The 27,941-nt window shown below is 46.5% G+C and overlaps 1 protein-coding gene across 2 annotated transcripts; it reads left to right on the top strand.

Annotated features, from left to right (window-relative positions):
* The first annotated feature begins 88 nt into the window (after nucleotides 1-88).
* ash1l (ash1 (absent, small, or homeotic)-like) lies at nucleotides 89-27,803 on the top strand. 2 transcript variants are annotated; one of them, XM_079176037.1, is made up of 27 exons: nucleotides 89-217; nucleotides 1,199-1,296; nucleotides 4,063-4,864; nucleotides 5,660-10,010; nucleotides 12,865-13,537; nucleotides 13,706-13,879; nucleotides 14,001-14,095; nucleotides 14,629-14,702; nucleotides 14,874-14,919; nucleotides 15,165-15,273; nucleotides 15,434-15,640; nucleotides 15,807-15,953; nucleotides 18,273-18,381; nucleotides 18,529-18,678; nucleotides 19,113-19,180; nucleotides 19,665-19,831; nucleotides 19,934-20,086; nucleotides 20,327-20,381; nucleotides 20,785-20,917; nucleotides 22,125-22,394; nucleotides 22,750-22,836; nucleotides 22,943-23,033; nucleotides 23,607-23,745; nucleotides 23,892-24,064; nucleotides 24,422-24,588; nucleotides 25,142-25,646; nucleotides 26,893-27,803. In XM_079176037.1, exons 3-27 carry the CDS (start codon nucleotides 4,250-4,252, stop codon nucleotides 26,982-26,984), a joined length of 8,850 nt encoding a protein of 2,949 aa, XP_079032163.1. In that variant the 5' UTR covers nucleotides 89-217; nucleotides 1,199-1,296; nucleotides 4,063-4,249; the 3' UTR covers nucleotides 26,985-27,803. The 2 variants fall into 2 exon arrangements, with proteins under 2 accessions (XP_079032163.1, XP_079032164.1); XM_079176038.1 differs by having other exon boundaries at nucleotides 25,142-25,619.
* The last annotated feature ends 138 nt before the right edge of the window (nucleotides 27,804-27,941 follow it).

The following is a 27,941-nucleotide window of genomic DNA, read 5'->3' on the forward strand; positions in this document are numbered from 1 at the left end:
CCTCGGTCCGTCCTCCTCCTCTCCTCTCCCTCCCTCCCTCCCTCCTCTCTGGGACTGAGAATGCCCGTGTTGTACTGACACAGTAGCGATACGGGCTGAGTAGACATGGAGGCCCAATTAACGAGAGAGGCCCGTGCTGACACATCCCGGCCTAGCTAACGGCGTGTCGGGAGTGGATTTTGGAGCATCTCGGGAGATATTACGGATACCAGTTGCTGTAAGGAAAAGGGATTTTAACACCAAGGAAGAAGAAATAGAAGGATATCCATTTCGGGTCTCTGTTGATTCAACGCAGCCGCCATTTTGTTGACAGTTAGTGTTTTTTTAATAACCTACACGGCGCTGCGACTGTTATTTTATAACCACCGGAATTTAATTCGCCACATTTTGTACGCGTGTGTTTCTGTCGACCTAACTGTGCGTTTGTCTCTGAGCCCACGTCGGAAGGGTTTTTCTGCTTTAGCTGACATGCTAGTGCATCGTTAGCCGTCTTAGCTGAGATGTAGTAACACGAGTGCCTACGAGAATGTGACGGAGATGTAAGATTATGTGCATCACTTGTCCGTTGTTGTGTCACATTCACACGGTTTACAGACGTGGTTTGAGAGCTGAAAGTGTTCGCTACTCATTTGCAGAACTGCACACAGTGTAAGTCAAAGCTGTGCCGCGCGACATTTGCTTAAATCAGGCTGCTGATGGATGGCTAGTTAGCTGCTGCCAGTGCCATTGATACACAGCGTAGCACAGGCTGTCTATTATTGGATGGTAGCTACTAGCTTGTGACAAAATAAACATAAACCTTTCACAATGCACGGGTTAGATTACTAGTGGCCACGCCATGCCTATTAATCGTTATTACCTTAAACATTTTGGAGATACATTTTTCTCGGGGGATGCTTTACATGGTGACACTCAGCTTACACCATCGCAACTTTGTGTTTTGGAGGTGGAAAGGTTAACAATCCGTGTTTGTACGCGGTCAGCAGCTGTGCAGTGATTTCTGTGTCTGCGTGCAGGACTACTACTTTGTTATAACCTATTTGGCTGATCTGAAAATAGCGCCACTATTTGTTACGCAATTGTAGCTTAGATATTTGAGACACCATTCTAATTTCAGGCTGTCAGGATATCACTAAAGACAACATTGAAGTAGCCCAAATCTTGACATTTTGCATGTTTTGGTTTTTTGGCAATTCAGGACTTGAAAGATTACAATATGTGGCCACCACGTTGATACACACGAAGGGAGGACACAGAGCCAAATAATGTGAACACCGTTTCTGGACAATTACAGAGGTGAGTGAATAAACGATTTGATGTATTTGCTGATTTGTTGCTGCCGTTGTTAGCAATCAGATTGCTCACTGCTCCTGTTATCGGTCCCTTCAGCCGGTGTCAATCTGATGTTTACGTGTCAGAAGCTAAATTACTTCATGACTGCGTGCACTGCAGTGTGTCACCTGCAACGGCTTCAGAAGCCACAGCAGCGTGTCTCTTAAGGCCGGATTTCCTTTCGATTGAGTCGCTAATTATGAGTGTGGTTAACCGGATGAATTTACTGAGTGAATGCGAGTAAATAAGGGCTGATGGGTCCTTGAGGGGCAGTGTTGACTGCACAGGAAACCGAGAGCAGATATAACGTTTCTTTGGGTTTGTTCAGTCCTCCGACAGCCAGCCACGTTTTTGCACAATATGAGGGAAAGTGTAAGTAACTGAAACGTAATACACGCATGTTGTGCCGTGTATTCATTTTAAAGCAGTTAAAAACACTAGAGGAACTTCCCCGGGCTGCTACAGACTTAGCATGTTTTCATGGTGCTGCTCTGACTGACACCTGTCATTCATTCCGGACCTATTTATTGTAGGTTTAAACATTACAGCCGCCTCTTTCGTTTAAGGCCACGGTGGGTTGTTGCATCTTCCGTTAGACGATATACATTAATGGTAGTAGTAAAGGAATTTAGGTGCTTCCCCCCCCCCCCCCCCCCCCCTCCCGAAACACGGCTCTGTATCTGATACCGATGGAGCAAAAGCCCCTGAAGTGACACGGAGCTCTGAGGGCGGACGCCAGCCCTCATGTGGATGAGGTTGGGGGTGGGTTGGTTGGATACTATTGCTATGGCCAAAGGGGAAATCGGCAGTTATGAACAACGTGTGCAAAAAGTGAGGAGGGAGGGAGAAAGGGGAGGAAAGAAATGGGAGGGGGCGCGGGAAGTTGTTTACTACGTCTCTGCCTGCTCTGCCATTTCTTAGGTTTGTTCTCCTGATATTGATTATCGATTCCACTGTTTTAATTTCTGACATTTGTGTTTTATACGTCCGTCGTCTTTAACTCCAGGCATGACTGATATCTGTCTTTTAAAACCAGTAGCGCTGTCCTTCTCAGTATGACTGTGAAACAACGAAATGACTGCAGAGTAGTGTTAACGCCTTTGTAAATACAAAAGCACCTTGATGCTAAACATGAAAGTGATATGCTTTAGTGTTTCGACTTATCAATCACGAATTAGAAAGCGATTCGGCCCAGTGTCGGATCATTTACAGGAGAACAAGTGCCAGTAAATGACCTGGCGTAGCTTGTTGGAGGTGAGGGGGATGTTTTGACTCCCCGGGCGGCTTCTCTCAAGACTTGTAGCCTTTTCAAAGAGTTCGGTACTACAGCGGCTTATTTCTGGCAAAGCTGCTGTCAGGGCGGAAGCAGCTAGTATCAATGTGAGCGCTTAGTGTGAAAGAATGAGGAGAACATTTGTCACTCTGTGAGAGACGGACACAGGGAATAGAGTTTAGGGCGGTGGGCGGGCTGAAATGTGTTTTTGATTAAAGTAGGAACACTGTGACTTTAGTTTTTGTGCTCTTGTTACTGCTTTCTAAGTTTGCGAACTAGAGTAGGAAGAGGACGGAAAAGCTCCAGGAAGACGGCGAAAGAACACAGAGATTGATGGAGTATTACAGACGAGAGGGAGGTGTGATTTGAGTGTGGTATGTGTAGCGAGGAGGAGTCTGCCGTTTTGAGGTGAAATAGAGTGAGTAATTGAAGTAAACACAGAAAAGCAGGGCGTGGGGGAACTATTGGCCAGACTCCAAAAATTGGGCTGTATGAACTGTGTGGTTCAACAACAACAAAAATCACTACTACTGTTTTCCACAGTCGTAATCCTAAACAAACATAGTCCAGATTTCTATTTTTTCTCTTGCCGCGACACTTCAGTGATGTGTCGACTTGTATGACTTTCCTCAGGCTCCATTAAGTGGCTCCTTTAGTGCTTTCCACTAATGTAGGGCGCAGAGAAACCGCCGGCACGTTGACGCTCTATCACTCACTCTCCGTTGCTGCTGGCGAAGGCTGGGAAAGGCGGCCGGATCCTCTTGCCTAGTCCCTGAGGGCCCAATGTGCTGAGGTCACAGTTCTGAATTGCCTGCAAATGACTTCATCCAGAGAAAGCACCTGCTTGGGGGTGAATCCGCATTAAATCACTCAGTGACCATGGGGAGCGGTAGACAACTTCATTGAATTGGGCTGTCCTCTAAGGTGCACAGCTGAAAACCATGCTGCTCTATGCTGCTGCTGTGCTGACGTAGGGTATGAGCACTTTGCCACCACTACAGGCACCAGTTTTCACTGCAACTAATGAGGGAACTTAAGGGATTGCTCATTTGGCATCTTATCTTGATACACCTTGGAAGGATGTGGCAGCACTTAGGGATTAACTGACTCTGGACCTCATGGGCATTTTAGTTCTCAGTCCTTTAAACCTAAGTTTACATTCCTCAGGTAGAAGAGCCGTGGATGTGCAAATAGGTCACAAATTGTTGTAGACTGAGGACGAACACACCATTAAAAAGTCACCCAGACAGGTTGAAGGACAGCCTATAACCAAAAAGATGATACAAATTGTTTCTCTCCGTCATCATTCATTCATTATAAGACATTTTATACTTCTCAGTTGTAGGGTGATGTTTAAAACTGTCACTGTTTGGTTGATGTTCTGTGTTGCGGTGACTAATCCTCCGTCATTCCTTTTTCCTTCTCTCTCCCTGCTATACCTGTCTTTACTCTAACAGTTGAAGGAAGGAGAAAGAGGGCTGGACTGCCGAGGAAGGGATAGAAGCCACCACAAAACAAGGAGAGCTTCAACCCTCACCGTTATCCCCCTCCCCCTTTCCCCCCTTAACCCTTACCCCATCCCCCAACAAAAACTCTACCTGGTATCCACATCCCTAGTAAACCTGCACACCCCGTAAAGTTCTTATGGATCCGAAAAATCAGGTGGGGACTGCAACTCCACCCCCTCCTCTCTCAGGAGTCCCCTCAGGGGAACGAGAGAAGGAGGTAGGGGGTGGAAAGAAAGAAGATGAAGAAGAGGAGGAGAAGAAGAGAGACAGAGAGAAGGAAGGCGCTGCCACTGTCTCCGCTGGTGCAGGAGGGGCAGGAGCAAGTGGGCCAGGAGGTGCCGGCGGTGACCAGTCCCATTTCTCCATCAAAGAGAGCAGCCTCTCCGAGGGCAATGTCAAACTTAAGATCGGCCTTCAAGCGAAACGCATGAAGAAGCCCCCTAAGATCTTGGAGAATTACGTGTGCCGACCAGCCTTCAGGGCCACTGTGAGGCATACGGGACGCGGAGGAGGTGGTGCTCGTGGAAACCGTGCCGGGGCTACAGGTGATGGGGCAGGCATTCAGAGCCAGAGTCCTTCACAAGGCAGGGAAAAAGATAAGAAGGAGAAATCCAGTGTCAACAGGCCGGCCTCATCGTCTTCATCAACCCCCTCTGCTAAAGCTCCTACGCCACCCCCTCCTGCGCCTCCTCTCACCAGCACTACCACCCTTTCACCCGCCCAAGTGAACGGGAGCACTCCGGCAAAAAGGGTAAGAACAGCCACTTTATCTATTTTGTTTCAGCAATGGATTCACTCTCTGCCAAAAGTTAATATTCAGTATTGACAGCCAGCATGTTCACTGTATTGTATTTGTTTCATGTACATACTTGTGTACGTTTACCTTACTTCCTTAAAATGTTATCAGTCAGTCGTCAGTGAGGCAGCGTTCCACAAAAAGGTCACCGCTGTAATGACCATGTCATTGCACAGATAAAGAGCGGAGCATAAATTGTTCTTTAGTTCTCTTTGTTTTCTCTGTTGGCGTGTCCCTATTCATCATGCACCGCCCCCTCCAATCCCCCTTCGTCTGTGTCGTCTATCCTCTGTCTCTGCACGGCCATGTCCTCTCCACCCCCCTCTCTAGCTCTCCCCTTCTGTCCCCAATCTGACCCTGATAAGTGTTATTGAGCCGAGTCTAACTTCACCCCTGGGCATGCCTGGGAAGCACAGAAAATCTTATCAATGAATTGCATTTTGTAAAGGGGGAACAGCAACGTATTTCTGATTGGTGGTTTGTATTTCTAGCTGGGGCTGTCTCTGGTCAGATGTGTTGGGTTCAATAGCACCATAGCTGCTTTAGATTTTGCCACATTTCTCTCAAATTTGTCATAAGATATCAGCGTATGACTTTAGTTAAAAACGTGTTCAAGCATTTTGAGGAAAGAACTTTTTGCATACATTCATACATTTAATATGGACATTTGTCAGTGTATTTCTTAAATGTAATAAATAATGATTAACTTGCCATCATTTTTAACTTGCCATCTCGTTCTTTATTTTCCAGGGTTCACCAAAGATGGATTGCAAGTCTGATACAAAGCCAGACACGAAAGCAGCCACCACCACATCTGAGAGACCCCTCAACCTTCACCGCCCTCCACCAGACAGCAAAACGCATCCATCTGGGAAGAAAACACCAACTCCACAACCCAACCCCCGGACATCTTCACCTTCTCCACCACTACCTGCATCAAAGGAAGCCAGCTTTGAAGCTGTTAAACCTGCTCCTCAATACCCCTTCAGCACTGAAAGTCAGAGAGACAAGGACAAGAGTGTTCAAAATTGGGTAGCACCCAAAATCACTGAGAAATTGGCTCAACTCATAGCAACTTGCCCACCATCAAAGACTCCTAAGCCCGCCAAACATACAAAGAGTGACGCCGCTCCTCCTCTCCCAAACTCAGGCTTTATGGCCCCCACAGCCAAGCAACGAGACAGGGCTATGGCCAATAGGAACACATATTCAAGAGTGGTACACCTTTCTCCACCACCTCCTGTATCACGACCGCCTGGTCGGCCCTATGGTTCGAGGAACAAAGACAGTGTGATGGAAAATTCAAGTGCCCTGACACCACAGAGCCAGGAGGACACAGACGGGGATGAGAAAGCTAGTAGCAGCAGCGATAACAGCATTGGCAACTGCAATAACTGCCTGTCAGCCATGTCGAACGACTGCAGCAACGACAACAGTAGCATTTCTAAGCCCCAGTCACGCCCAGGTCACTGCCTACCACACAACACATCTTTGCCATTTTGTCCCATTTCATCCTCTTCCACCAACTCAGCTGAGCAGAGGACAGTGAGTGCAGTGACACACCTGGGCTCCCCTGCTCTCTCACAAGCACACCATGCACGAGAGAGTCCTGCCTTGGCAGAAGAAAGCAATGCAAATAAGAGGGATCAGGGCAGTGACAGCCCTAGAGACTTTACCAAGTGCCCTCCTCCAGGAAAACCAGAAGGGAAAGACAAGGGGGCTAGTAATCAGTCACTGCGAGTTGAGAGGGTGAAGAGCTCTAGTCCAAATAAGCGCAGTCCCAATCGGGATAGTAGCCGATCCGGTCGGACCAGCAGTCCCGCTGAGCCTTTCAGACAAAGGGCATCTCCTTCACCGGAGCCAGATGATGACGAAAGTCCACTAACGCCCCTGAGAGATGATTCTCCTGATTCATCCATAGACTCTCCAGCAGAGCAGGACAGCAAACCCCTTAAAAAACGCAGGGGAAGGAAACCCCGCTGGGGCCGTCCTATGAACAAGATGCAGGGTCAAAGACCAGGCCTGGACAGTCCCTTCGAGCAGAGCAAAACCACCTTGCCTTTATCGTCAAGCTTGGAAACCCTGTCGCCACCAGTTAAGAGACCTGTGGGCAGGCCTCCAAACCCAAATAAGGTCAAACCAAATCCTGTGCCACAAGGTTCAGTGTCTCAGCTCTTCCCACCCCAGCCTAAGAAAAGGGGAAGGCCAAAGTCTATAATGCCACGGCTTGACGCTCCGGCCCGTGGGTGCCTTCCTAACAAGCTGGCTCCCTCCAAGGTCTTTTCCTCCTTACTGAAGTCTAAAGAAGAGCAGGATCCCCCTGTTCTTCACCCTGAGGTGGACCTGAACCCCCCTAAACCTATGCCTAGAAAACGTGGACGCCCCAAGCGGCTTCCTCCTACCTTACCCCAAGAGGGTCAGCCTCCCACGTTGGCTCCAGAGGCAGGGGACATGGGAGACAAACGGTTCCGCAGCAAAGGAAATGGGCAGCTAATCATGAAAACTATTATAGGCAAGATCAATAAGATGAAAAGTATGAAACGGAAGCGTATTCTCAGTCAAATCTTGTTAGGCCCAAGACCAGAAGACACCCCTAAATGCACCACCAGTGGGGTGGTCGGCTCTGTGGAAGCTGCAACCCAATCATTGTCGTCCCTGGCTGCTTCTTTTGGGGGGAAACTAGGGCCACAAATTAATGTCAGTAAAAAGGGCACAATATACATGGGTAAGAGACGAGGCCGCAAACCAAAATCAGCGAATAATGCAACAGCTACAACACCCCCACCAGAACCGTTCCTATCTCCAAACACCACTTCCCCTCTCCATCACCATCAATCACAGTCCCATCAACAGCACCAGCTCTCCTCCTCTGAGGTCTTTCCCTCCCCCTCCCTCTCGCAGTCTAGCGGAGGCCACAGTCCCATCAGCGATGCCAGCTTTGTGGAGCCAGGCTCAGTGCACTTTGCAGGTCACTCTCACTATTCTAACCCCCATCATAGCCACAACACGTTCTCTTTCCCTCCCCCAACCTTTTCCGCCCCTAATCCTCGCAACCCCGGCTCATCATCTATGGCCACGGCAGCTTCTCAGAAAAAGTCATCTTGCCGGGGATACCAGCACCACCACCATTATAGGCAGCACTACCATTATCATAAGCTTTCGCCTTCTCGGCCGCTCCATCCCACCTCCCCTGCTCCCCTCAGTGAGCTCAAAGAAGCCACTCCGTCACCAGTCAGTGAGTCGCACAGTGAGGAGACCGTGCCCAGTGACAGTGGTATAGGAACGGACAATAACAGCACCTCTGACCGTGGTGAGAAAGCTGGGGGTAGCTTGGGTGGAATTGGGATGCCGACTGGAATGGGCAGTGGATTATTAATGCCGGGGGTCATTGGTTCAGCTATGGGTCCAGGGGTGGGCCTTAATTCCAGAGGCAGGCGGCGTCACTCCGCTGTGCTTATGGAACATCCCTCACCCTCTCCATCACCCCAAGGGACAAGGTCATCACCAGATCCCAGGAGACCTCACCCAGCAGCTCCCGCTTCCTCCTTAATAGGACATAAGGACAAACATAAGCACAAGTGCAAACGCCGCACCCATGGATGCCCCGGCTACGACAAGCTAAAGAGACAGAAAAGGAAACGCAAGAAGAAGTACTTGCAGCTGCGCTCCCGGCGGCAAGACCCAGACTTTCTTGCTGAGCTGGAAGAGATTGTTGTGAGACTGAGTGAAATACGGATAGCACACCGGACCACTGGGCACCGGCTCGGCAGTGGAATAGGCATGGCGGCAGGAACAAGCAGAGTGCCAGGAGTGGGAGGCAGGGCCGGTGGTGGCATAGGAAGCACAAGTGGCCCTCCTCCACATCATTATGTTCACAGGGATCTCCTGCCTACAATCTTCAGGGTAAACTTCGGCAGCTTCTACTCCCATCCTGCATACTCCTGTGACCCATTGCACTATGTTCGTAAACCAGACATGAAGAAGAAACGGGGGCGGCCTCCCAAACTGAGGGAGTCCATGTCCGAGGTTCCCTTTGTACCTGGGCTTGGATTCCACCTCTCCAGTGGAGGCTTCTACCACCCCTCCTACAGCGTCCCCTACTCCTCTGGGCCCCTGGGTTTGGGCTATTACAGAGGCTATCCCCCAGCTAGCGCTCTGTATCCCCACCCACACCACCAGTCACCCCACACAGCCCCATCCCACCACTCTCACCACTCGCCGTCTTTCCCCCCTCCTCCCCCCACATCTTACATGCATCATCACCACCCTTCACATCTCCTGCTGAACCCCTCTAAATTTCACAAGAAAAAACATAAGCTTCTCAGGCAGGACTACCATGGAGGAGGAAGGTCCCCTGTCCTGTATCCACCCATGTCCTCTGAGCTTTCCTTCAACTGGCACCACAAACACAAACACAGACACAAACACAGAGAGCGCTGTGCTGAGGAGGACAGAGAGGAGGCGGCAAGAGGAGGATCAGCGAGCCGGGCAAGTACAGGGGTTTCTGAGAGTGGAACATCAGGGAAAGGGGAGCGAGTTGGCAGTTTAGGAATGGCAGAGTCTTTACAACGATGCCGCTTCGGACGAGAAACCGCCAGCACCAGTGCCAGCAAGCAAACTGCTTCCACTTCTGCCAACTCCCCATCTTCTTCCTCATCTTCATCTGCAGAAAGGTACAAGCGCAAAGAGAGCTCCATGTCCTGTCTAGGCCCCTCGAGGCTTGCACTGGGTAGCGGCTCAAAAGGCCACCACCCAGTAGAGTCTTGGTTCAGGATGGGCAGCTCAAAGGCAAGCTACTCTAAGCTTTCACGGAGTCACGTGGCACCTGGACAGGGTCCCTTCTCCGACGGGCAGGCCGAAGACCCAGCAGGCTGCTCAGACAGCGACGACGAGGAGCCTCTCAGTCCCGCGGAGGATGCGGAGCCCGGAGCCCATGATTCTCCAAACCTTACAAACCTGTTTGCCTCTGCTCTCACCCGCACTACGCTGAAAGGGGGCAGGAACAGAAAGACCGAGGTAGTCACAGAGAGCTCCACCTTCTCCCGCATTGACCGGCCGATGAGGAAGGACCGCTCAACATCAGCGGAAAGGAGAGAGTTGGGTAAGTCTCTAATTTTATTGAGTTTTAATTTGAAAGGAATCTGTATGAATGGGCTGCCTACAGCAGAGGCTCCACTGAAACTGATATAGGGGACAAAAGCATATGCATAGTTTATTTTGAATAATGAAAAGACTGTATAGTAACCAGTAACAATAGCAGCAGGGACCTATTTGCATTCAGTAGTTGCATTAAATCCCATATCGTTCCTATAGCCCTGTACGCCTTTGAGTTTGACGAGCTATTCAGCACAGAAAATCTTTTGACCCAAATTAAATTTGACATTGTTAAAGGTTATTGGAGTCAATTGTGCACCAAATTCATTTTCCAAAAATAGTTCCGTGTCTGCAGTTGTATCAGGAATCCTGTGGCTGAATATGATTGGCTGATGTCTGATGAGCCTCATGGCTTGGCACAGCTATAGTGAAACGGGCACAGCGTGCAATCCATTAGATCCAGCACTGGTTCCAGAACTATGTATTTGGGCAATAACCGTTTCAGACATTGCCATATGGCACAGCAAGTGTGCTCTCAAAGCTCGCTTGATCTCTGCTCAGTGAAGCCCGTGTATTTCCTGTGAAAATCGCTCACAGTGCTGAGAAGTTGCTTAGTGATTACAACTGGAACCATCCATACCTCAGTCATGGTTAGATCAAACAACACCAGAAAATGATCTGTTCTGTCTTTTTATGCCTCTCAGCTTTCTCCCTTCTGTACAAAGAAAACACTAAGTGGAATAGGCCACTTATATTTTAGTGAAAAAAGCCCCCTCGAAAGACAGTGACATCGCCTGTGCTTACGCTGTCTGAGATTTGGTAGCTCTTACTAGCGGTTACGGACTTGGCAAAAAAGTAATGACTTAAACTGGCTCCTCTGTGAGTGTGGATAGTCGCAGTTGACCACGGTTGATATAGCATTCCTGCCAGAGCAAAAGGGGTGGAGTGTTTTGTTAACATGCTATATTTAGTAGACATTTCCCTCAAAAGCCCACAATGCGAGGCCTCGTCCTATCCTTCAGTACACCCAGCACCTGGGCTGAGCTAATGTTGCTGATGTAAGACACAGCGCCGCAGCAATGGCCTTCATCAGTGTGACTCTGAATGTCCTCTGACAAAGGCCGATGTGCTTACGTGGGTTTATGTGCGAGCACCAGTAGGGTGGGTGTTAGTGTTTATGTGCGTGTCGACTAGTGAGATGTGAAGCTGTAAGGTCCCAGTTGAGGCATAATGGTTGCCGTTCAAACCACAGCAGGGTAATCCTGGATTACAGCTCAGGACTCGGGGGTCACCCAGCGGTCGCAGACTGTTAAGGTGGAGGAGGCCAAGGGTGGGGAACGGGCTGGCACACAAGACAAGTGGGGAATGATGGACGTAGATAGATGCATAGGTTTGCGAGTGAAGGCGTAAAGGATAAGACGGAGCATAAAAGAGCAGGTGTGAATAGGTAAACATCCAAATGTTCAGATTCTAAGTGAATGCCCAAATCAAAAGGAGAAAAAGCTAAATGTTTGTTTCGGTCAGCCAGTGTTAACTGAGCCATATTCATTCTGGATGACAACCTGTTTCACACCAGGCACTATAACCCATCATGACCACATGCCAAGCTGTTCACACAACACAGAAGAATGGGGCAGGGGGTCATGCAGTGTTTAATACTGTTAAACTCTCTGATAAGCTAGTTAATCGGTCATCCAACTTTGACCCGGTGTTACCCGGTGACTTGGGTCACGAGTAGGATCCCTGAGCCCACCGTGTCTCATCTTTGAGGGTCGCTGGACATGGAACAAGCCTCTTTCACTGATCCTGGACTCATGTCTGACACACACTGATGTGTACCAGTAGTAAAACTAGTATAGTATAAATCGAAATGTATATTATTTGGAATACTTTAGTCTGTTACAGTTGCTTTTTTGCAGCTTTTCCACCTTAGACGTGTTTGTAATATTCAGTATTCTTTTGAATTTGTGGCGTTTCCGTTCTGAATCTTATTCCATTAAAAATTTGCATTAATTATTGCAAAAATAAAACTTTTTTTAACAAGCAACGAAAAGTTTTAAAAGTCTTACCTGCTGATTCTGATTTTTGTGATTTTGTACCTAAAAACTATAATTGACAACAAGTCTCCAGACTAGCTTTTTTTCACCACTGTCCCGGAAACCATTGCAAAAACAATTGGCAGCCGATTGATATTTTGATCTTTATTTTGCAGTTGTGGAGGAATAAGTGGTCAAAGTTCTTTAGAAGTCAAGGATGAGTGTGAGATGAATTAAAAGATGTCGAAATTTACCGGGAGGAAGAGTTTTTTTTTTAAGGTCAAGCAAGAGGAGGAAGGAGAGAGAGGGTGAGGAGAACAATGTTAATGAAGAAAAAGACAAGAAGAGGAAAGAGGAAGATGTGTGAAAATGTTGTAATGTCAAAGGACGGGAAGTAGGAAGAGGTGAGGAAGGGTGAGATACGAGTTTAAGAATCATGTAAATGAGGAAACAGGAGAGATTTGAAGAGCGATGTGAGAATGGAAAGAGATGTAAAGCGGCAAGAGGAGAGAGAAAGTTGAGAGCAGCTAGGAAATGGTGAATAGATTAAGAAAACTACTCTATGTACTTGTGACCGCTTTCACTATTAAATTTGTGTTACAAATACCAGCCTGGTAGGACTAACATGGTCTTTGATGGTGTGTTAGTCAATTACTTGTATTTGGAGGTGTGAAACTCTTTCAAACAATCTTACCTCAGCTCCAAATTGTTGTCAAATTTGTAATTAATAAACATCCGTGATAGACTACTTTGTCATTCAGCTTAGGGACAGCCGTACGACAGTATCACACAGTGCTTATTCATTTTCTCTTCTTCTTTGACTAGGGTCATCATCAGGTATCCAAACGAGAGGCGTTGCCCTCTCGCCCCCTGAAGGGCCCGAAGGATCCATGCACCACCGGCAGCAGCACCATCACCAACCCTCCCTGTTTCACTCCCACAGCTCTGCTTCCTCCTCCTGCCTCTCCCCCTCACAGGACTGTTGCCTAGATGCTTCCCTGCCCCACCACTCCCATCGGGCACAGCCGTCCAAACACAGCCTGCACCACGTCAACAAAATCCTGCGTGCCAAGAAGCTCCAGAGACAGGCGCGCACCGGAAACAACGTGGTGAAGAAGAGGGGCCCCGGACGTCCCCGGAAGCACCCGTTGCCCTCCCCGCCACCGTCCCCGCCACCAGTGGTTGAGTTGAATCCGACCCGGCACAGGGACAGGGCGACAGAACGGCCAGCGGGGGGCCGAGGTTGGGAGGGGGACACTATTACAGATGCTATTGAGGCGGTAGTCCAGGGCCTGCGTCGAAAAAGTCAGAAGAAGAAGCGCTGGGACGGAGATGAGGAGGAAGAAGAAGAAGAGGAAGAAGAAGAGGACGGGGAGGTAGAAGAAACTGAGGAGCGATTGCCAGACAGAGAGGAGAACCTGGGCAACCTAGTAGCAAGGTCCAAAGCTGGGACAGGAAGAAGCTGGCTTACCCAGGACGAGCTCCAGCACTTTCGTGGGTAAGCAAATTTTAATTACACTGTTGCACATTAACCTTTATACTTCCTCTATACAGCCTCAGCTGTGGGTCACTGACAGAATATTCATGTTAGGATTCAATGCTGGTATATAAAGGAACATTATTCAATCCAGTCCTCACTAAAACCAAGTCACGGTTATATTTTTAGCTCGATGGAAAGCAAGCCAGATGGCCACTGCTCCCCGGACCGCCCAGCCACCGTCCCCCAGGAACAAGCTCCGCCCATGCCCATAACTACCCAACGGGAGAAGAGAGCAGCCAGACCTCCAAAGAAGAAGTTTCAGAAGGCGGGACTTTACTCTGATGTGTACAAGACCGAAGAGTGAGTTACAAAGAAATCTTAAACTACATCTCCTGATATTGACGTTTTATTTTAGATCAGGTTTTCTGAAGTGCTTGTAAACTGCCATGACATTTCACCATTTCTTTACCGCACCTTGTAGCCCCCGGAGTCAGCTTCTGCAGCTAAAGAAAGAGAAGCTCGAATACATACCTGGGGAACATGAGTTTGGATTGTTTCCATCTCCCATACATGTTGGTGAGTCTCAAATTGTTTAACTTTTTTTTTCAATGCTCCCCCTATTTTTGAAACACAGAACCTTATGTGATTACAACCACATTAACTGACCAGTCGTTTAAAACTAATCCAATCCAAATATTTATGTTTCTGGTGCTGTTAAAGAATTGACAGCATCAGTCAGGTTTCTATATGCGGAGGTATTACATTGGCCTGACTCGTGAAGTTTGATGAGTCAGTTTTGCTGAATAGAAGCCACAACTGCTCTTTCTACTTCAGTAGTTCTACATTTAAAGGGCCTCAGGGGTTACTCATCAAAACTCCCCAGATAACTCAGTAAACCGCTTCTGGGATAAGGAAACCACAGGTCTTTGTATCCAGCTATGATAGATGAGAAACACGATATGTTTCATCAAGAGGTCAAGCTTCTCATTTACATATGGTGTGTGAATATGAATGTGATTTATGTATATGGTCAAACATTGCTTCCCCTCTTCTCGTACGTTTCGGTTTCATTTTCGCCTTCCTAAATTTCCCCTGCTCTGTTTGTTCAGGGAAGTACCTGAGACAGAAGCGCATTGACTTCCAGTTGCCTTACGACATCTTATGGCTGTGGAAACATGATCAGGTGAGCAATCGTGTTGAGCACTAAGTGGTTTTTAGGGTTTTCCCATACTCACAGTGAATTATTATTGACAGGTAGTTTCAAGATGTACAGCCCCAGTGGAGGCCCACATAAGTACTTGTTTCTGCCTTTAAAACCCCTTTTTACATTTACCATTCTGTTTGTGTGTTTCAGCTTTACAAGAGGCCGGATGTCCCCCTTTATAAAAAGATCAGATCAAGTGAGTATCCGGCTTTGTTCAAGTGACTCAGCCAGAGTGTAATTTGGAGCCGGATCAATTCTTGTACATGCAGTTCTGTGTTGTACTACATTGGTTGTGTTGATTATTGAAGTCCTTGTTATCAATTATATGCATTGTTTGCAAAGCAGGAATTAAACATGATTGATGTTCCGACTGCCGGTCACACTTCACGAGGGTGTCAATAACTGTAAATGTAAAACTGTAATCCCCCGGTTGTGTCACAGATGTCTATGTGGATGTGAAGCCTCTCTCTGGTTATGAAACAACTACGTGCAGCTGTAAACCGCGTGAGGACTCCACTGAAAAGGGCTGCCTGGATGAATGTCTGAACAGGTAAAGACAAAACCTCAGCATGCAATGGCCACTTTTGAAAGGTTTCCATCTGATTATATTACAAAAATCAGTCCCCGGGTTAGTCTTGTTTGTTTACGACCGTTGTTGTAAAGATGTTTGTTTAGTAAAGAGTCATTCACTCTCATTTTGTCCATTGCAGGATGAGCTTTGCAGAGTGCTCTCCCAGCACCTGTCCAACTGGTGAACATTGTGACAACCAGCACATCCAGAGACACGACTGGGTCCAGTGTCTGGAGCGCTTCCGTGCTGAGGGCAAGGGCTGGGGCATCCGCACCAAGGAGACACTTCGCTCTGGACAGTTTATCATCGAGTACCTGGGCGAGGTGGTTAGCGAACAGGAGTTTAGGTGAGACCGTCAGATCACTCATGAAATTCTTGTGGTATGTGGATAGATTTAGAATATTCTGCGTCTGCAGTTCTGCCTGTTATGCTTCCTCCGTTCAGGGCGTAATTAATCTCGACGTGGAAACGAATGAAAAGCTCTCCTTTTAATCTCTCCTACCGTACTCCAGGAGCCGTATGATGGAGCAGTACTTCTCCCACAGTGGCCAGTACTGTCTGAACCTGGATAGCGGCATGGTGATCGACAGCTACAGAATGGGCAATGAGGCACGCTTCATAAACCACAGCTGTGAACCCAACTGTGAAATGCAGAAATGGTGGGTGTCATGGCAACTTCAAACCAGTTTCCCTGCTGATGTTCTTGTTGTGATGTTGGGTTCTCATCAAAGCACAGATTTGGCTTTTCAGGCACCAGTTATGGCGTTGGTAAACATTTAACGTGCCGTTAGCCTCTGGTAGCTATAGCTACTGACTCGGCATTAGTTCCCAAAACAATCACTGTTACCTGTTTCTCCTTTTAAAATCAGATTTTATGCAAGGTGGCTTTTCTAATATATCTGGGAAGTCACGCAAAACACCCACGTTTCATGTCCTCTTTAAGTATTTTAAGTCCATGTTTGTTAGCTTGCCGTCGTCTTCTTTTCTATCCTCGTTGGCACAGTTCAGTATATCTTGGCGTGTTACCAGCACCTATGTATCCGCGGGATAGTGTGACACCCACATGCATGTGTGTCCTTGTGTGCATGCACGGAACAAATAGAACACAGACCCACGCGTGGAAACGCAGCTCTGTGGCTCTGCTAGAGATCTAAAACTCCACAGGGAGCCTTTAATGACTGTCCGGTACATCAACAGTCACGCAGTGTATTAAGAGAGGCTGGAGAGCGGGAGACGCTGATTGGAAAATGTTCCAGCTTGATAATTCAGTGTTTTCTTTTCTAAATGCTTTCGTCACTTACGGTTAACAAACTGGAAAATGCCAGCCTATTACCTTAATAGTTTCAGTTAATTGCTTTCTGTTTGTGTGCCTGATGGTTTGGATGAGCTGGGTTTCTTTCTCTCTCAGTGAGAGGCAAACTGAGTATAGTGAACGTAACAGAAAGGAGAGAAAGACATTCACATGTAGAGAAAGAATCATTTTGATGATCAGATATGATCTTTCCAAACGGAGACGAGGCCAGTCAAGCCACTAAAGGTCCTCCTCATTTATGATTTCTCACTCATGTTATCAGATAATAAGGGTTTCATTATAAGTAACCACGCGTTCTTAGTAATCTTATCACTATTAAATACTGTTTGGGCACTTTAATGCATGAAGATGTGTGTGTTTGTTGTGCTGTTAGATTTCCTCAATGTGGCAGAAATTCTTTTTGAAGGTTCGTGGATTTATTACAGTTAAACCACTTTAACATGATAAGTAGCCACAGTGTACGCTTGCCATTATTTGACTGCCCTTGTTTGGGTATCTTACGCAAGCCCTAAAAGGGACACGTGTAGCAGGTGCACTTCATTGTGAACGAGAAAGCTCTGCCTTGTAACCCCAGCCTTATTCATGCGGCCGTGTGGCGGTAATCTGATGAGATCAACTCAGTCCGTCTCTGCCAGTGTTCACGGACCTAAATGGCTTAAGGGCCAAAACAATTCACTGGTTTCCTGAGGGATTGCTCTCACAGCATGGCTAAACCCACTGCTATTGTCGAGCTGGCTGAGCAGGCCTCTTGAGTGCGTGACTTCTATATGTGAGACCTACTCGGGTTTTTCTTTTAAGAAGTTGTTTGCATGCGTGCGGTAAATCTGCAACATGTGTCAGCACAGTTTAGAGGGTTTGATTGTGGACCTCTAACGAGCTCCAGAGAGTCCACTATCTAACCGTACCCTCTGCCCTCCAGCACAGACAAGCTCATAATCTAGGACACTGGTCGGTCTATATATGTGTGTGTGTGTATGTGTGTGTGTGTGTGTGTGTGACTGCTTGTGTGTATAATTTAGAGTGGCCGGGCTGAAATAAAAGACTCCACAAGGATGGAGGATTTTCAGCACAAAGCCTGACGAGTCATCCATCTTGTCACAGAAGAGAGATTACATGGAGCCGGGCCTTAGATACAGCTGTAGTGCCTGAAGACAATGCGCTGAACCAGCTTTTTACCCCTATAGAAGGAATAAATTATCAAGTGGCTGGCAAACAGAATAGTGTGCTTTATTCTTAGAAGAATGGTGAAAAGCTGGAGCACAGCTTTGGTTTGGAGAAGGGGATAATGGGGAGGACGGACGTGTTGAGCGGTTGCCAAATCGAGCGTATAAAAACCGGGGCCAGTCCTCTTCTCTTTTTTTCATGGATTTAAGATGCCTTAATTTAATTGTCATTCTAACGGGGCTAGTTTAGCATTGTTTTAAGTCAATATAGAAACCTTGACTTTAAACTTCACCAAAGGGTTAAAAGCTTGACCTGAAAATATGATCTCTCTTTACATTTGTTCGGAGGTGAATTTATCATTTGTAACTTTTATCTTTTAACTTCAATTTGTTATATTTACAGTTGTTAATTTGAATCCCATGCTTTATAATTAACGATAAAATGCATCACATATATGCTGCTTCCACTCACTCAGCCTCCCTGTGACTTCTCTCTCTCTCAGGTCCGTGAATGGGGTTTACAGAATAGGTCTCTTTGCTCTCAAGGACGTCATCAGCGGCACGGAGCTCACGTATGACTACAACTTCCATTCCTTCAACACCGAAGAACAGGTGAATCACCAGCGACCAGCTCCTCCCGGAATAACACTTTCTATATTTCATGTTTGGAGTTATCATCGCTGCTTCTTTAATTTTGGCTCGGCCCTTTTCTCACCTTTTTGTACAAATGAATGCTTTTTCTTTTCTTTTACTTCACAGCAAGCGTGTAAGTGTGGCTCAGAGAGCTGCCGGGGCATCATCGGAGGGAAGAGCCAGCGTATTAACGGCCTGCCTGGGAAGACCGGAGGGCCTCGGCGGCTGGGTCGACTCAAGGAGAAGAGGAAGTCCAAACACCAGCTCAAGAAACGAGTGAGTGATCAATGTACTTAAATGCATTCTTATCTGTTCACCCTTAAGATCGATAATACCAGAGAATAGCAAACAACCCTTTTCATTTCTTAAGAAAGAAAAATGTGTCCTTAATGTTTTTTTCTTACCTACCTGACTAGATTCCACCATAAGGGTTTGCTTGTAAACTCTTGTATATTGTTATATTACTATAGCTATCGCCTGACTAAAGAGTTTGGTAGTGTCTTATTAAATATCAGGTGCAGTGCCTATGTAGGTCACGAATGTGTATGAGTCTCAGAGGTGCTCTTATGGGCCACAAGGTGTCTAAAAAAGTAACTCAGGGTAGTCTTTTGAATTGAGGCTGAATGGTGTGACCTAAAATGTAGAGTGTACCATGGTATGTTTCCAACATGCTCTCTGCATCATGGTAATACAACGGTCTCTTTCTGCAGGAGGAGGAGTCGAGTGACAGCAACAAGTTTTACCCTCATCTCATGAAGCCCATGTCCAACAGAGAGAGGTGAACACACACACACACACACACACACACACACACACACACACACACACACACACACACACACACACACACACACAGAGAGAGTCAATTCATAACTGAAACAGAACTAAACTGTTTCCAACTTTGACACAAGGGGAATTCTATTCCGTTGCTAACGTTTCAGGTCAACTAAGTGTCAAACTTTTTGACAAAGGGTTTAAAAAAATGCACATTGATGGTAGATAGCTGACACATTTCTTCAATTTAAATGCAAAATATAACTTGTTGAACTATTACTTCTCAAATATTTTAGTACAAAACAACGTTTGGTTACATTTCTGAATCAATTAAATCAAACGTATGCGATTTTTGCTCTCAATCTCCGTACTTCCTTAACAGAATGGTGGAGTGGTATTAAGATTTTGAAAGTGTGGTGAGAGTTGATGTTGTCACTCGCAGACACATGCCACCTTCACACTTTTGTCCCCTCTGCCTCAATCCTCAGGAACTTTGTGCTGAAGCACAGCGTGTTTCTCCTGAGGAACTGGGAGAAGATGAGGGAGAAACAGGAGCTGCTGAAGAGAGAGGGTGAGCGAGAGAGGGACGCCAGCAGCCTGTCGTTGTACACGCGCTGGGGAGGAGTGATTCGTGACGATGGCAACATCAAGTCAGGTGAGTGTACAGCCTTTAGAGGTGTAAACATACAGTACGTGGTCTGAAATGAGGTGAGATTGTGTAAAAACGTCATCCATAATGCTCGTGCCTTGTTTCTAGACGTGTTCCTGACGCAGTTCTCGGCGCTGCAGACGTCGCGGTCGGTTCGCACGCGGAGACTCGCCGCCGCTGAGGAAAACACGGAAGTCACACGCACAGCTCGCCTCGCACACATCTTTAAGGAGATTTGTGACATGATCACCAGCTACAAGGGTTAGTGTCTGTAGTGTCTATATATATTCAGTATGTGCCAGTATGTAAGCACCAGTAGAGACCTTTCTATTGTACTATTCTATTAAATATTCTCATTAGTGTGACCTCTGGCTTTATCTGAGGTCTCATCAGTCCTCCAAACACATCTGTCAGCGCCTCTAATACCTAATGCCCGCTGAATGATAAGGCTCTGTGATTAAAACACGATGACAGGAGTGTTATTCTTCTGTCTTCCCTCAGATTCAGCCGGCCAGACACTTGCTGCTCCGCTGGTGAACCTCCCATCCAGGAAGAGGTAAGCGTGTGTAAAAGTGCAGACCTTGCATTTCGTCTGGTTCATTCATAATGTTTTACTTGTTTTCCAGACAGCAGTGTTGTTGTTTTATCTGGTCCATCAGTGTACAGCACCCACACAGCTTTTATCTCAAGCCACACATTTCAGCCGTGACAGCCTGTGCTTTGATTCTTTCCAGTATTGTGTCACTTTGAGTCAAAACAATAACAGCTCCTTTGGCTACATGCTACAAATACTGTCATGGTTGGCCACCACTGAGCCATACTTAACATCTCTAGAGACTCAATGATTTATAAGCACTACATGTTTTTTTTAAATAGTGTTGATGCTCAGACAAAAGGTTTTAAATGTTTTCAAACCAGACACGCAGAGACCAATCCTGCTGTTTGTTGTGTACCACCAGGAACAGCCAGTACTATGAGAAGGTGTCTGACCCTCTGGACCTGAGCACCATCGAGAAGCAAATCCTCACGGGCCACTACAAGACTGTAGAGGCGTTTGACACCGACATGCTCAAAGTGTTCCGAAATGCTGAGGTAGGCAAGGTGTCCCACCGGTTGTTAACATTGCTGTTTGTGTCTGTTTACATACATCATTTCTCTGTCGGTTGAGCTGCAAATGTTGCTGTTAGAAGAACTGAATATTTGAAAGGAGACTGTAGAAGTTAGCAGGGCTAAGTATCGCTTCAAAAACCAGTACCAATACCAGTACCCTTAAAGTGATACAGGTACCAACAGATCATTCATCGTGTGAATGGAAGCTGTTTGTGTGAGAAAGAAAGTACTTCCCCCGGAGCAGGGGCTTACTTTACAGTTGGAACTATCTTACAGGAACTAAATTGAGTCCCTGGTTCCTCTGGCCAAAGCTCAGGTTTAGATCCAGGTTTAGAGTCCAAGATGATCTTGATCTCTTTGGAAAGAGAGAAAAGGCTCTAAAGGACAAACCCACTGCCTAGACAGTCATCATTTGTAAATTATCTATCAAACTAAATGCTTAATCGATGTCATAGATCTTCTCTGCCTGTCAGATTTATGTCAACAATCATTAGAAAGATCAGTGTGATGATTGCATGAAAGCTAAGGCTGCTGAAGCATCCAGTCTTCATCATTTAATAACACTTATCACAAGAACACTCGAGTCTCTCGAGTTTAATCCCAGAATCTTAAGAGCCCAATCAATATCAAAAAGCCTCATCAAAAGGATCATTCAAGCTGTTACTGTGCAGCTCTAATACATTTTCCCTCCCACTCACTCAGTTCATTTCTTTTTTCCTGCCTCGCACACAAACACCTCCCAAATGGGATACAACTTCATGACTGCTGATCCTCTGCTTATATGTTCCAGGCCCTTTTTGATTTACATCTGTATAGCTTAAACAAGTGCCACTTGAAACCTCTCAGAGGTGTTTACTGTTCAAGTCATAGAAGTCTGAAGTGGACGTCTGAATTAGATTCACCCTTTGGTTCCAAGGCCCTGCCAGACTAAAAATAGCATGAGGGGAAAGTGGTTTATTGTTAAACTGAGAGCTGTGAAATTGTGGCAGCTGCAGAGACGGTTTTGAATGCATCTTTCTGTGCATGCTTCTGCTTTTTATATACATGACGTCTCTTTATGCAGTTTTGAGGTCTGTTGTCTTTGTGTCGTACGTCAGAACACACAACTTAACAAAGATGATTTCCTGTAAATTCATTGTTTTTGGCAACAACAACAAATTTTAACTCTTTTTTTTTTTTTTTTCACCAGAAATATTACGGCAGGAAGTCATCGGTCGGCAGGGACGTTTGTCGCCTGCGTAAAGCCTACTACAGCGCACGTCATGAAGCTGCTGTCCAGATAGATGAGATTGTGGGCGAGACAGCCAGCGAGGCCGACAGCTCGGACTCGCTGGAGCGCGACCATGGCCACCACGGAGGAGGAGGCCCAGGGCCGCACGACAAGGACGACGACGTCATCCGCTGCATCTGTGGAATGTACAAGGATGAAGGCCTTATGATCCAGTGTGAAAAGTGCATGGTAAGAAGCGAGGTGTCTAACATGCATAACTGTAAAAGATTGGGTGACAAATCTACATTTATAGTAGCTTAGAAAGAACGTCGGATTTCCCATCATGCATTCCGTCCTCCTGTGTATATTATCTGTTATTTTTATTCAACAATGAGGGTTAAAGATATTGATTGAGACTACCACAGATGCGAATCAAGGAGATTGTTACAAATGTGTTTGTCTTTGTTAGTAATGCAGGTTCAGAACATAACCGTTATTCTTGCCAGAGTTAGTCACTGTCGATACCAGCTCGGGAGTAATTGATTCAACTGTCCTTTTTTTTTTTTTGCATTCACGTGATTCAACAATTGATTGGTCTCTCTAGGTGTGGCAGCATTTTGACTGCATGCGGCTGGAGACCGAGGTGGAGCACTACCTGTGTGAGCAGTGTGACCCTCGGCCTGTAGAGCGGGTACGTCTATCTCCTTGAAAACAGCCATCAATGCTGAACCTCAGTCTCTGTCTTATCACCACCCTTCTCCATCTGATCTCACTCATATGTGTTGTTGTTGTTACAGGAAGTTCCCATGATACCCCAGCCCAGCTACGCCCAGGCCGGCTCCGTCTACTACATCTGCCTCCTCCGAGATGATCTGCTGCTACATCAAGGTATAGAACCCAGTCCTTCAGTCCTCCAATGTTTACATCCATGTTTACTAGCTTGCTGTGATCTTCCTTTTCTGGTCCATTGCTGTATTTCTTTGGCACATTAAAGCCACTTGTAGACAAGTGAAATAGTGTGAAACCATTGGCAGGACTGTGTATTGCATCACCCACGTGAAGCAACACACAGTGTGCATATGCCAAACAAAACGGGGACCCACTCATGGAAAGATCTACTCCATGGTGTTACTAGAGGTCAGAAACTCTGCAGAGAGCCTTTAAGTTTCTCTTTAAGCTATGTTTATTACAATTTTAGTCAAGGCAATTACATGTAATTCTAAACAACAGGCCTTGTATTGTAGCACGGGGTTGAAGTGAATTTTATGTTTCCTATGAGAGCTTTTTACCTATAAACGTTTTAAAGTGCCGAAATGCTTTCCAGCTCCGTAAAACAATTGTTACTGCACTGAGTCGTTACACTCAACCTGTCAGTTGACTTCTGTATCGAGGAGCCAACTTCTTGTAATATTTCACCATTGCAGACCAGAAACCTGTCAAGTGTCTGTGTCTTGTGTGCAGGTGATTGTGTGTATCTGATGAGAGACAGCAGGCGCTCACCTGAGGGACAGCCTGTCAGACAGTCTTACCGTCTCCTGTCTCACGTCAACCGAGACAAACTCGACATCTTCCGAATTGAGAAACTCTGGAAGAATGAAAAGTAAGTTCATCAAATGTAGTACTTTGAACAACTAGCATGAAGCACTGTAGATACCTGCCGGTGAGAATAGATCATTATTGTGCTCATCAAGTTGCATTACGGTGTTTAACTCGCTGGCGTTTTCTGTGTCCACTCAAACTCTAAAGGGGTGAGAGATTTGCCTTTGGCCACCACTACTTCCGTCCCCACGAGACGCATCATTCTCCATCACGGCGGTTTTACCAGAACGAGTTATTCCGCATGCCGCTCTACGAGATCATCCCCCTCGAGGCAGTGGTGGCAACCTGCTGTGTCCTCGATCTCTACACTTACTGCAAAGGTGAGAGGAAACACACGATAACTCACACATGAGCCATCTGAATGGAGTGTTTCTTTTTACCTATTGAATTAGTCATTCTTTCTGAGGTTTCTTTTTAAAGCTCAGTAAATTGTACACACAGGTATATGGGTTATACCCACCTCTTTTTCTAATAATTGTAATATATAGGAGAGCATACCCACTTGCTCCTCCGTAACCTACCTAACTACCAAGTAGTACACCCACCTCATCAACAACCACTACACCACTGACCTCAGACATGCTCGAACAAAAACATAGCGGAACAACTATCCACTGTTTTCACATTTTCTAATGACGTTAATTCCTGGCTAATACAAAATGTGTTCGTTCCTGCAGGACGGCCGAAGAGCGTAAAAGAGCAGGATGTGTACATCTGTGATTACCGCTTGGACAAGTCTGCTCACCTGTTCTATAAGATCCATCGGAACCGCTTCCCAGTGTGCACCAAGCCGTACGCCTTCAACCACTTCCCCAAGCGGCTAGCACCCAAAAGAGACTTCTCGGTGAGAGTGGTGGGGGGTGCTGCACTGGGATCTGTTACTGATTTATAAACACTGAAAGATATTTTAAGAGTCGGAGGTAATATTACAGCCCGGGGAACATTTCACTTCGGGCACCTCAGAAAACAAATGAGAGAACCCACAACTGCTTTTTGTTTCTAAATCAAAGCGCGTTGTTTGCAGTGAGCCGCATTCAAGTATCTGTGGAATGTTGTGTGGATTTTGTTATGTTGACAACTAATTATGTCCCATGTAAATTGTAATGCTAGTAGACTTGAGGAGAGTTTTTGTTAGTTTAGTTTGTTCTTGCTTTCATGGAGGACCGGATGGATAAGTTTCACATTAAATTAGTCCAGGGCTGTGTCAGGGAAACCTCACAGAAAACTAAATGAAGACGACTCTCCTAAACTTCTCCTGTGATTTATAAACTATGATGCACTGATTTTATTGTCCATTTGCAAACCCTAACTATCAGAAACCAAAGTCGGCTAAATTAGATTTAAAAAAATACTTGAAAATACTGTTTGACCCGGGACTGATTGTGACATTTTTGCAGCCTCACTACGTTCCCGACAACTACAAGAGGAACGGAGGTCGTTCTGCCTGGAAGAGCGAACAACCCAAAGGAGCCGCAGGCTGCGAGGACGACGGCTCTTCCTGCGACCGGGGCGACGACTTCCCACCCGAAGCTGAAGATGGGAGAGAAGGAGGAGAAGAGGACGACATGGACACGAATCCAGACGAACCTGAACTTCTTTCAGCTAAGCCCAGAAGAGCGGAACGGGAAGCTGAAGGAGACGAGGGCGAAGACGACAAGGACGACGACGACGAGGACGACGACGACGGGCAGGAGTCTGAGGAGTGCAAGGAGCTGGAGGACAGTTCCGCAGAGAGGATGGGAGAGATGCTCGAACTCCCGTCGTCGTCCGCCTCCTCGCCGCTGCACCACCCGGTGCTGGGCAGGAGGGAGGCCCAGAGGGAACGGCTCAACAAAATTCTGCTGGATCTGCTGCACAGAACTCCCAACAACAATGGTGAGGGAGCGGGAACAAAGCAGGGGGGTAGGTCATCAGATCATTTAGGGTTCTTAAGTTTCAGATCACTTGCATCATTTAAACATGTTGGATGAAACATCTTCTACACTGTTTCTAAATGGTTAAACTCAACGTTGGGGCAAAGAACTGCTTTAGAGGGAGTGGGGGATGGAGAGAGCGCAACATCTGCAGCTCACATTTAGCTTTTATTCATATTTGTGTTAAACTCTTTTTGGCATCCATCGAACAGATGGCAGCCTCTGTTTTCGGATCTGTTGCTTTCTCCGAGTCCCCTCCTCCCATGCAGTGTGTCGGTCTGTTGTCATTGCTTCAATCTGCTGACAGTATTACAAAGAAGTCTCTAAATCTAGACCAACTTTTAACACTAACGTTCAGTTGCTAATTTAAGTGTATCGAGAAATAGTCTGGTGACCGAAAACCAACAATGAATCAATCCTGCTGACAAGTGTTGCTGGTGTAGCCGATGCCCGATACAACTTATTCCTCTGTGCCCTCTATCGTTGTAACTATTTTTTGTGAGAAACAGTGGCTGAATCTGTAGACAGTGGGACAACATTTAGGCATAGATAGTTTCCGTTTGTAGTCCGGCGAGCAGTCTTTGATAGAATGCAGGTTAACAGTCCGATTGGAGAGCAAAAGAAGAGGAACGCATTAGTCGAAATGTAATCTTGGAACTCCCCGGCTGTCGTCCGGTGATGATTTAGCGTTTTATTTGTTTAATATTTGCCTGTGAACAGCTGCTTGTGAAACAGCCCAGTCCTACACGCCTCCAAATTCCAACTCTAGTCTTGCATCTCAAGTTGCTAATCGGACTGTAAACAAAGAGCAGGGCATGGATTAGGAAGTCTTGGCCCAGATATCTGCTGGCTAACACCAGAACCTCAGAAATAAGGTGTCCTAAGACGCGTATCCGTCCTCCGACCGATAGCCGATGGGTTCAGAGACTGGAGTGCGACAGACGAGGCAGGGCGGTCAGGAAGTATTAAAGGAGCGACTAACCCTAACACTGAAGCACCAAGGTAGCGTTTGCTGACCAAGAAACAAATTCATTTTCATTTCTTATTTGTGGATTACTCGTAACACACCTGTCAGGTGGTTTCAGATAGCCACAAACAGCTTTTGAGCACTTTGAAGCTTGATACATCAGTAACAGAAGAGACACCTTTGCCTACCTTTACATTTGATTACATTACTCTATGTGTCAGCTGTTTCTCAGCTCTAATCCCCCCCCACCCTCCTGTTCTTCCAACAGCCATAGATGTCTCCTATCTCCTGGAGGAGGGCGCAGGCCGCCGGCTACGGCGACGGACGCTTGGATTCGGTGATTTCGTGGGCAGAAAATAACTTTGCTACGTGCCTGTCAAGCACACTGCCTTTCCTGTTTGTGAGCAAGGGGCAGAACATGGAGAGACAGCGAGAAGGGAAACGCTGCATTGTTGGTTGTCCGACCATTAAGCACCACAATGCGTCCCTGGGGGCCTCTTCCAGGTTACCTCTTCCAAGACTGGTCATCTCAACTCTGAGAGGGTGGAGGGGGTTTGGAAGCGCTGACTCCATGGCAATTTCAGCTTTTCAAGAGTTCTCAAGGAGCAAGAAGAGAGAGCTGACCCAGACTTCTTGCTTATTTAAGTAGTATGATGCAAAACCTTTTTTTTTTTTTTTTTTTAATGAACATAGGAGAAATAACCCATGCACTTAATTGCATTGAATATTACAGACGTGGGCAGATGAATTCCCCTATCAAGCATCGTAAATGAACCAAGTGGTACTGAATAGGGATGGATAGATGGGAGTGATGGTTTCAGTCAGTGGGGACCTGAATGCTGGAGTTTTGTTCCCCCTAGTGGGACCTAGCTGCAACGACAAAGTACAACAGAGGAGAGAAGATCAGCGCCGGGGACACATGGGGGGAGAATGGCATAGGAGAGATGTAAGGTGAGCGGTGTGCTCACATGCTGCTCATGAGAAAGACAGAACGAGGGTGGTGAACTGCACTTTTGGTACCATGGATATTGTAATGTATCTATAACGAAAACACACTAACACTCTCACAGTATTAGATGATGCAGTCTGGAGAAAAACACAAAAAAAAAAGCGAGTTTAAAAAGTCTATTATCTTTTTCCTGTTATACAGTCGTAACTCATTTAGTAACAGAAGAAGCCGAGGGGGTGTGTTTGTTTTTTTTTTTGGGGGGGGGGGGGGGGGGGGGAGATTGAGTGTGCGCTTTAGTCAGTCAAAGTGTCTTGTTGAGGTTTTCATTTTAATCTTTTGATTTTCTTACGAGGCAGTCAGCTTCGCCC

Source organism: Pholis gunnellus (genome assembly GCF_910591455.1).
Source record: "Pholis gunnellus genome assembly, chromosome: 16".
Taxonomy (NCBI): domain Eukaryota; kingdom Metazoa; phylum Chordata; class Actinopteri; order Perciformes; family Pholidae; genus Pholis; species Pholis gunnellus.

Excerpts from the sequence above, each read along its gene's own strand:
- ash1l (XM_079176037.1), top strand. The coding sequence starts at position 4,250 with ATGGATCCGAAAAATCAGGTGGGGACTGCAACTCCACCCCCTCCTCTC. Across the intron at positions 4,865-5,659 it reads GGAGCACTCCGGCAAAAAGG|GGTTCACCAAAGATGGATTG; the intron begins GTAAGAACAGCC and ends TTTATTTTCCAG. Across the intron at positions 14,703-14,873 it reads GGCTGTGGAAACATGATCAG|CTTTACAAGAGGCCGGATGT; the intron begins GTGAGCAATCGT and ends TGTGTGTTTCAG.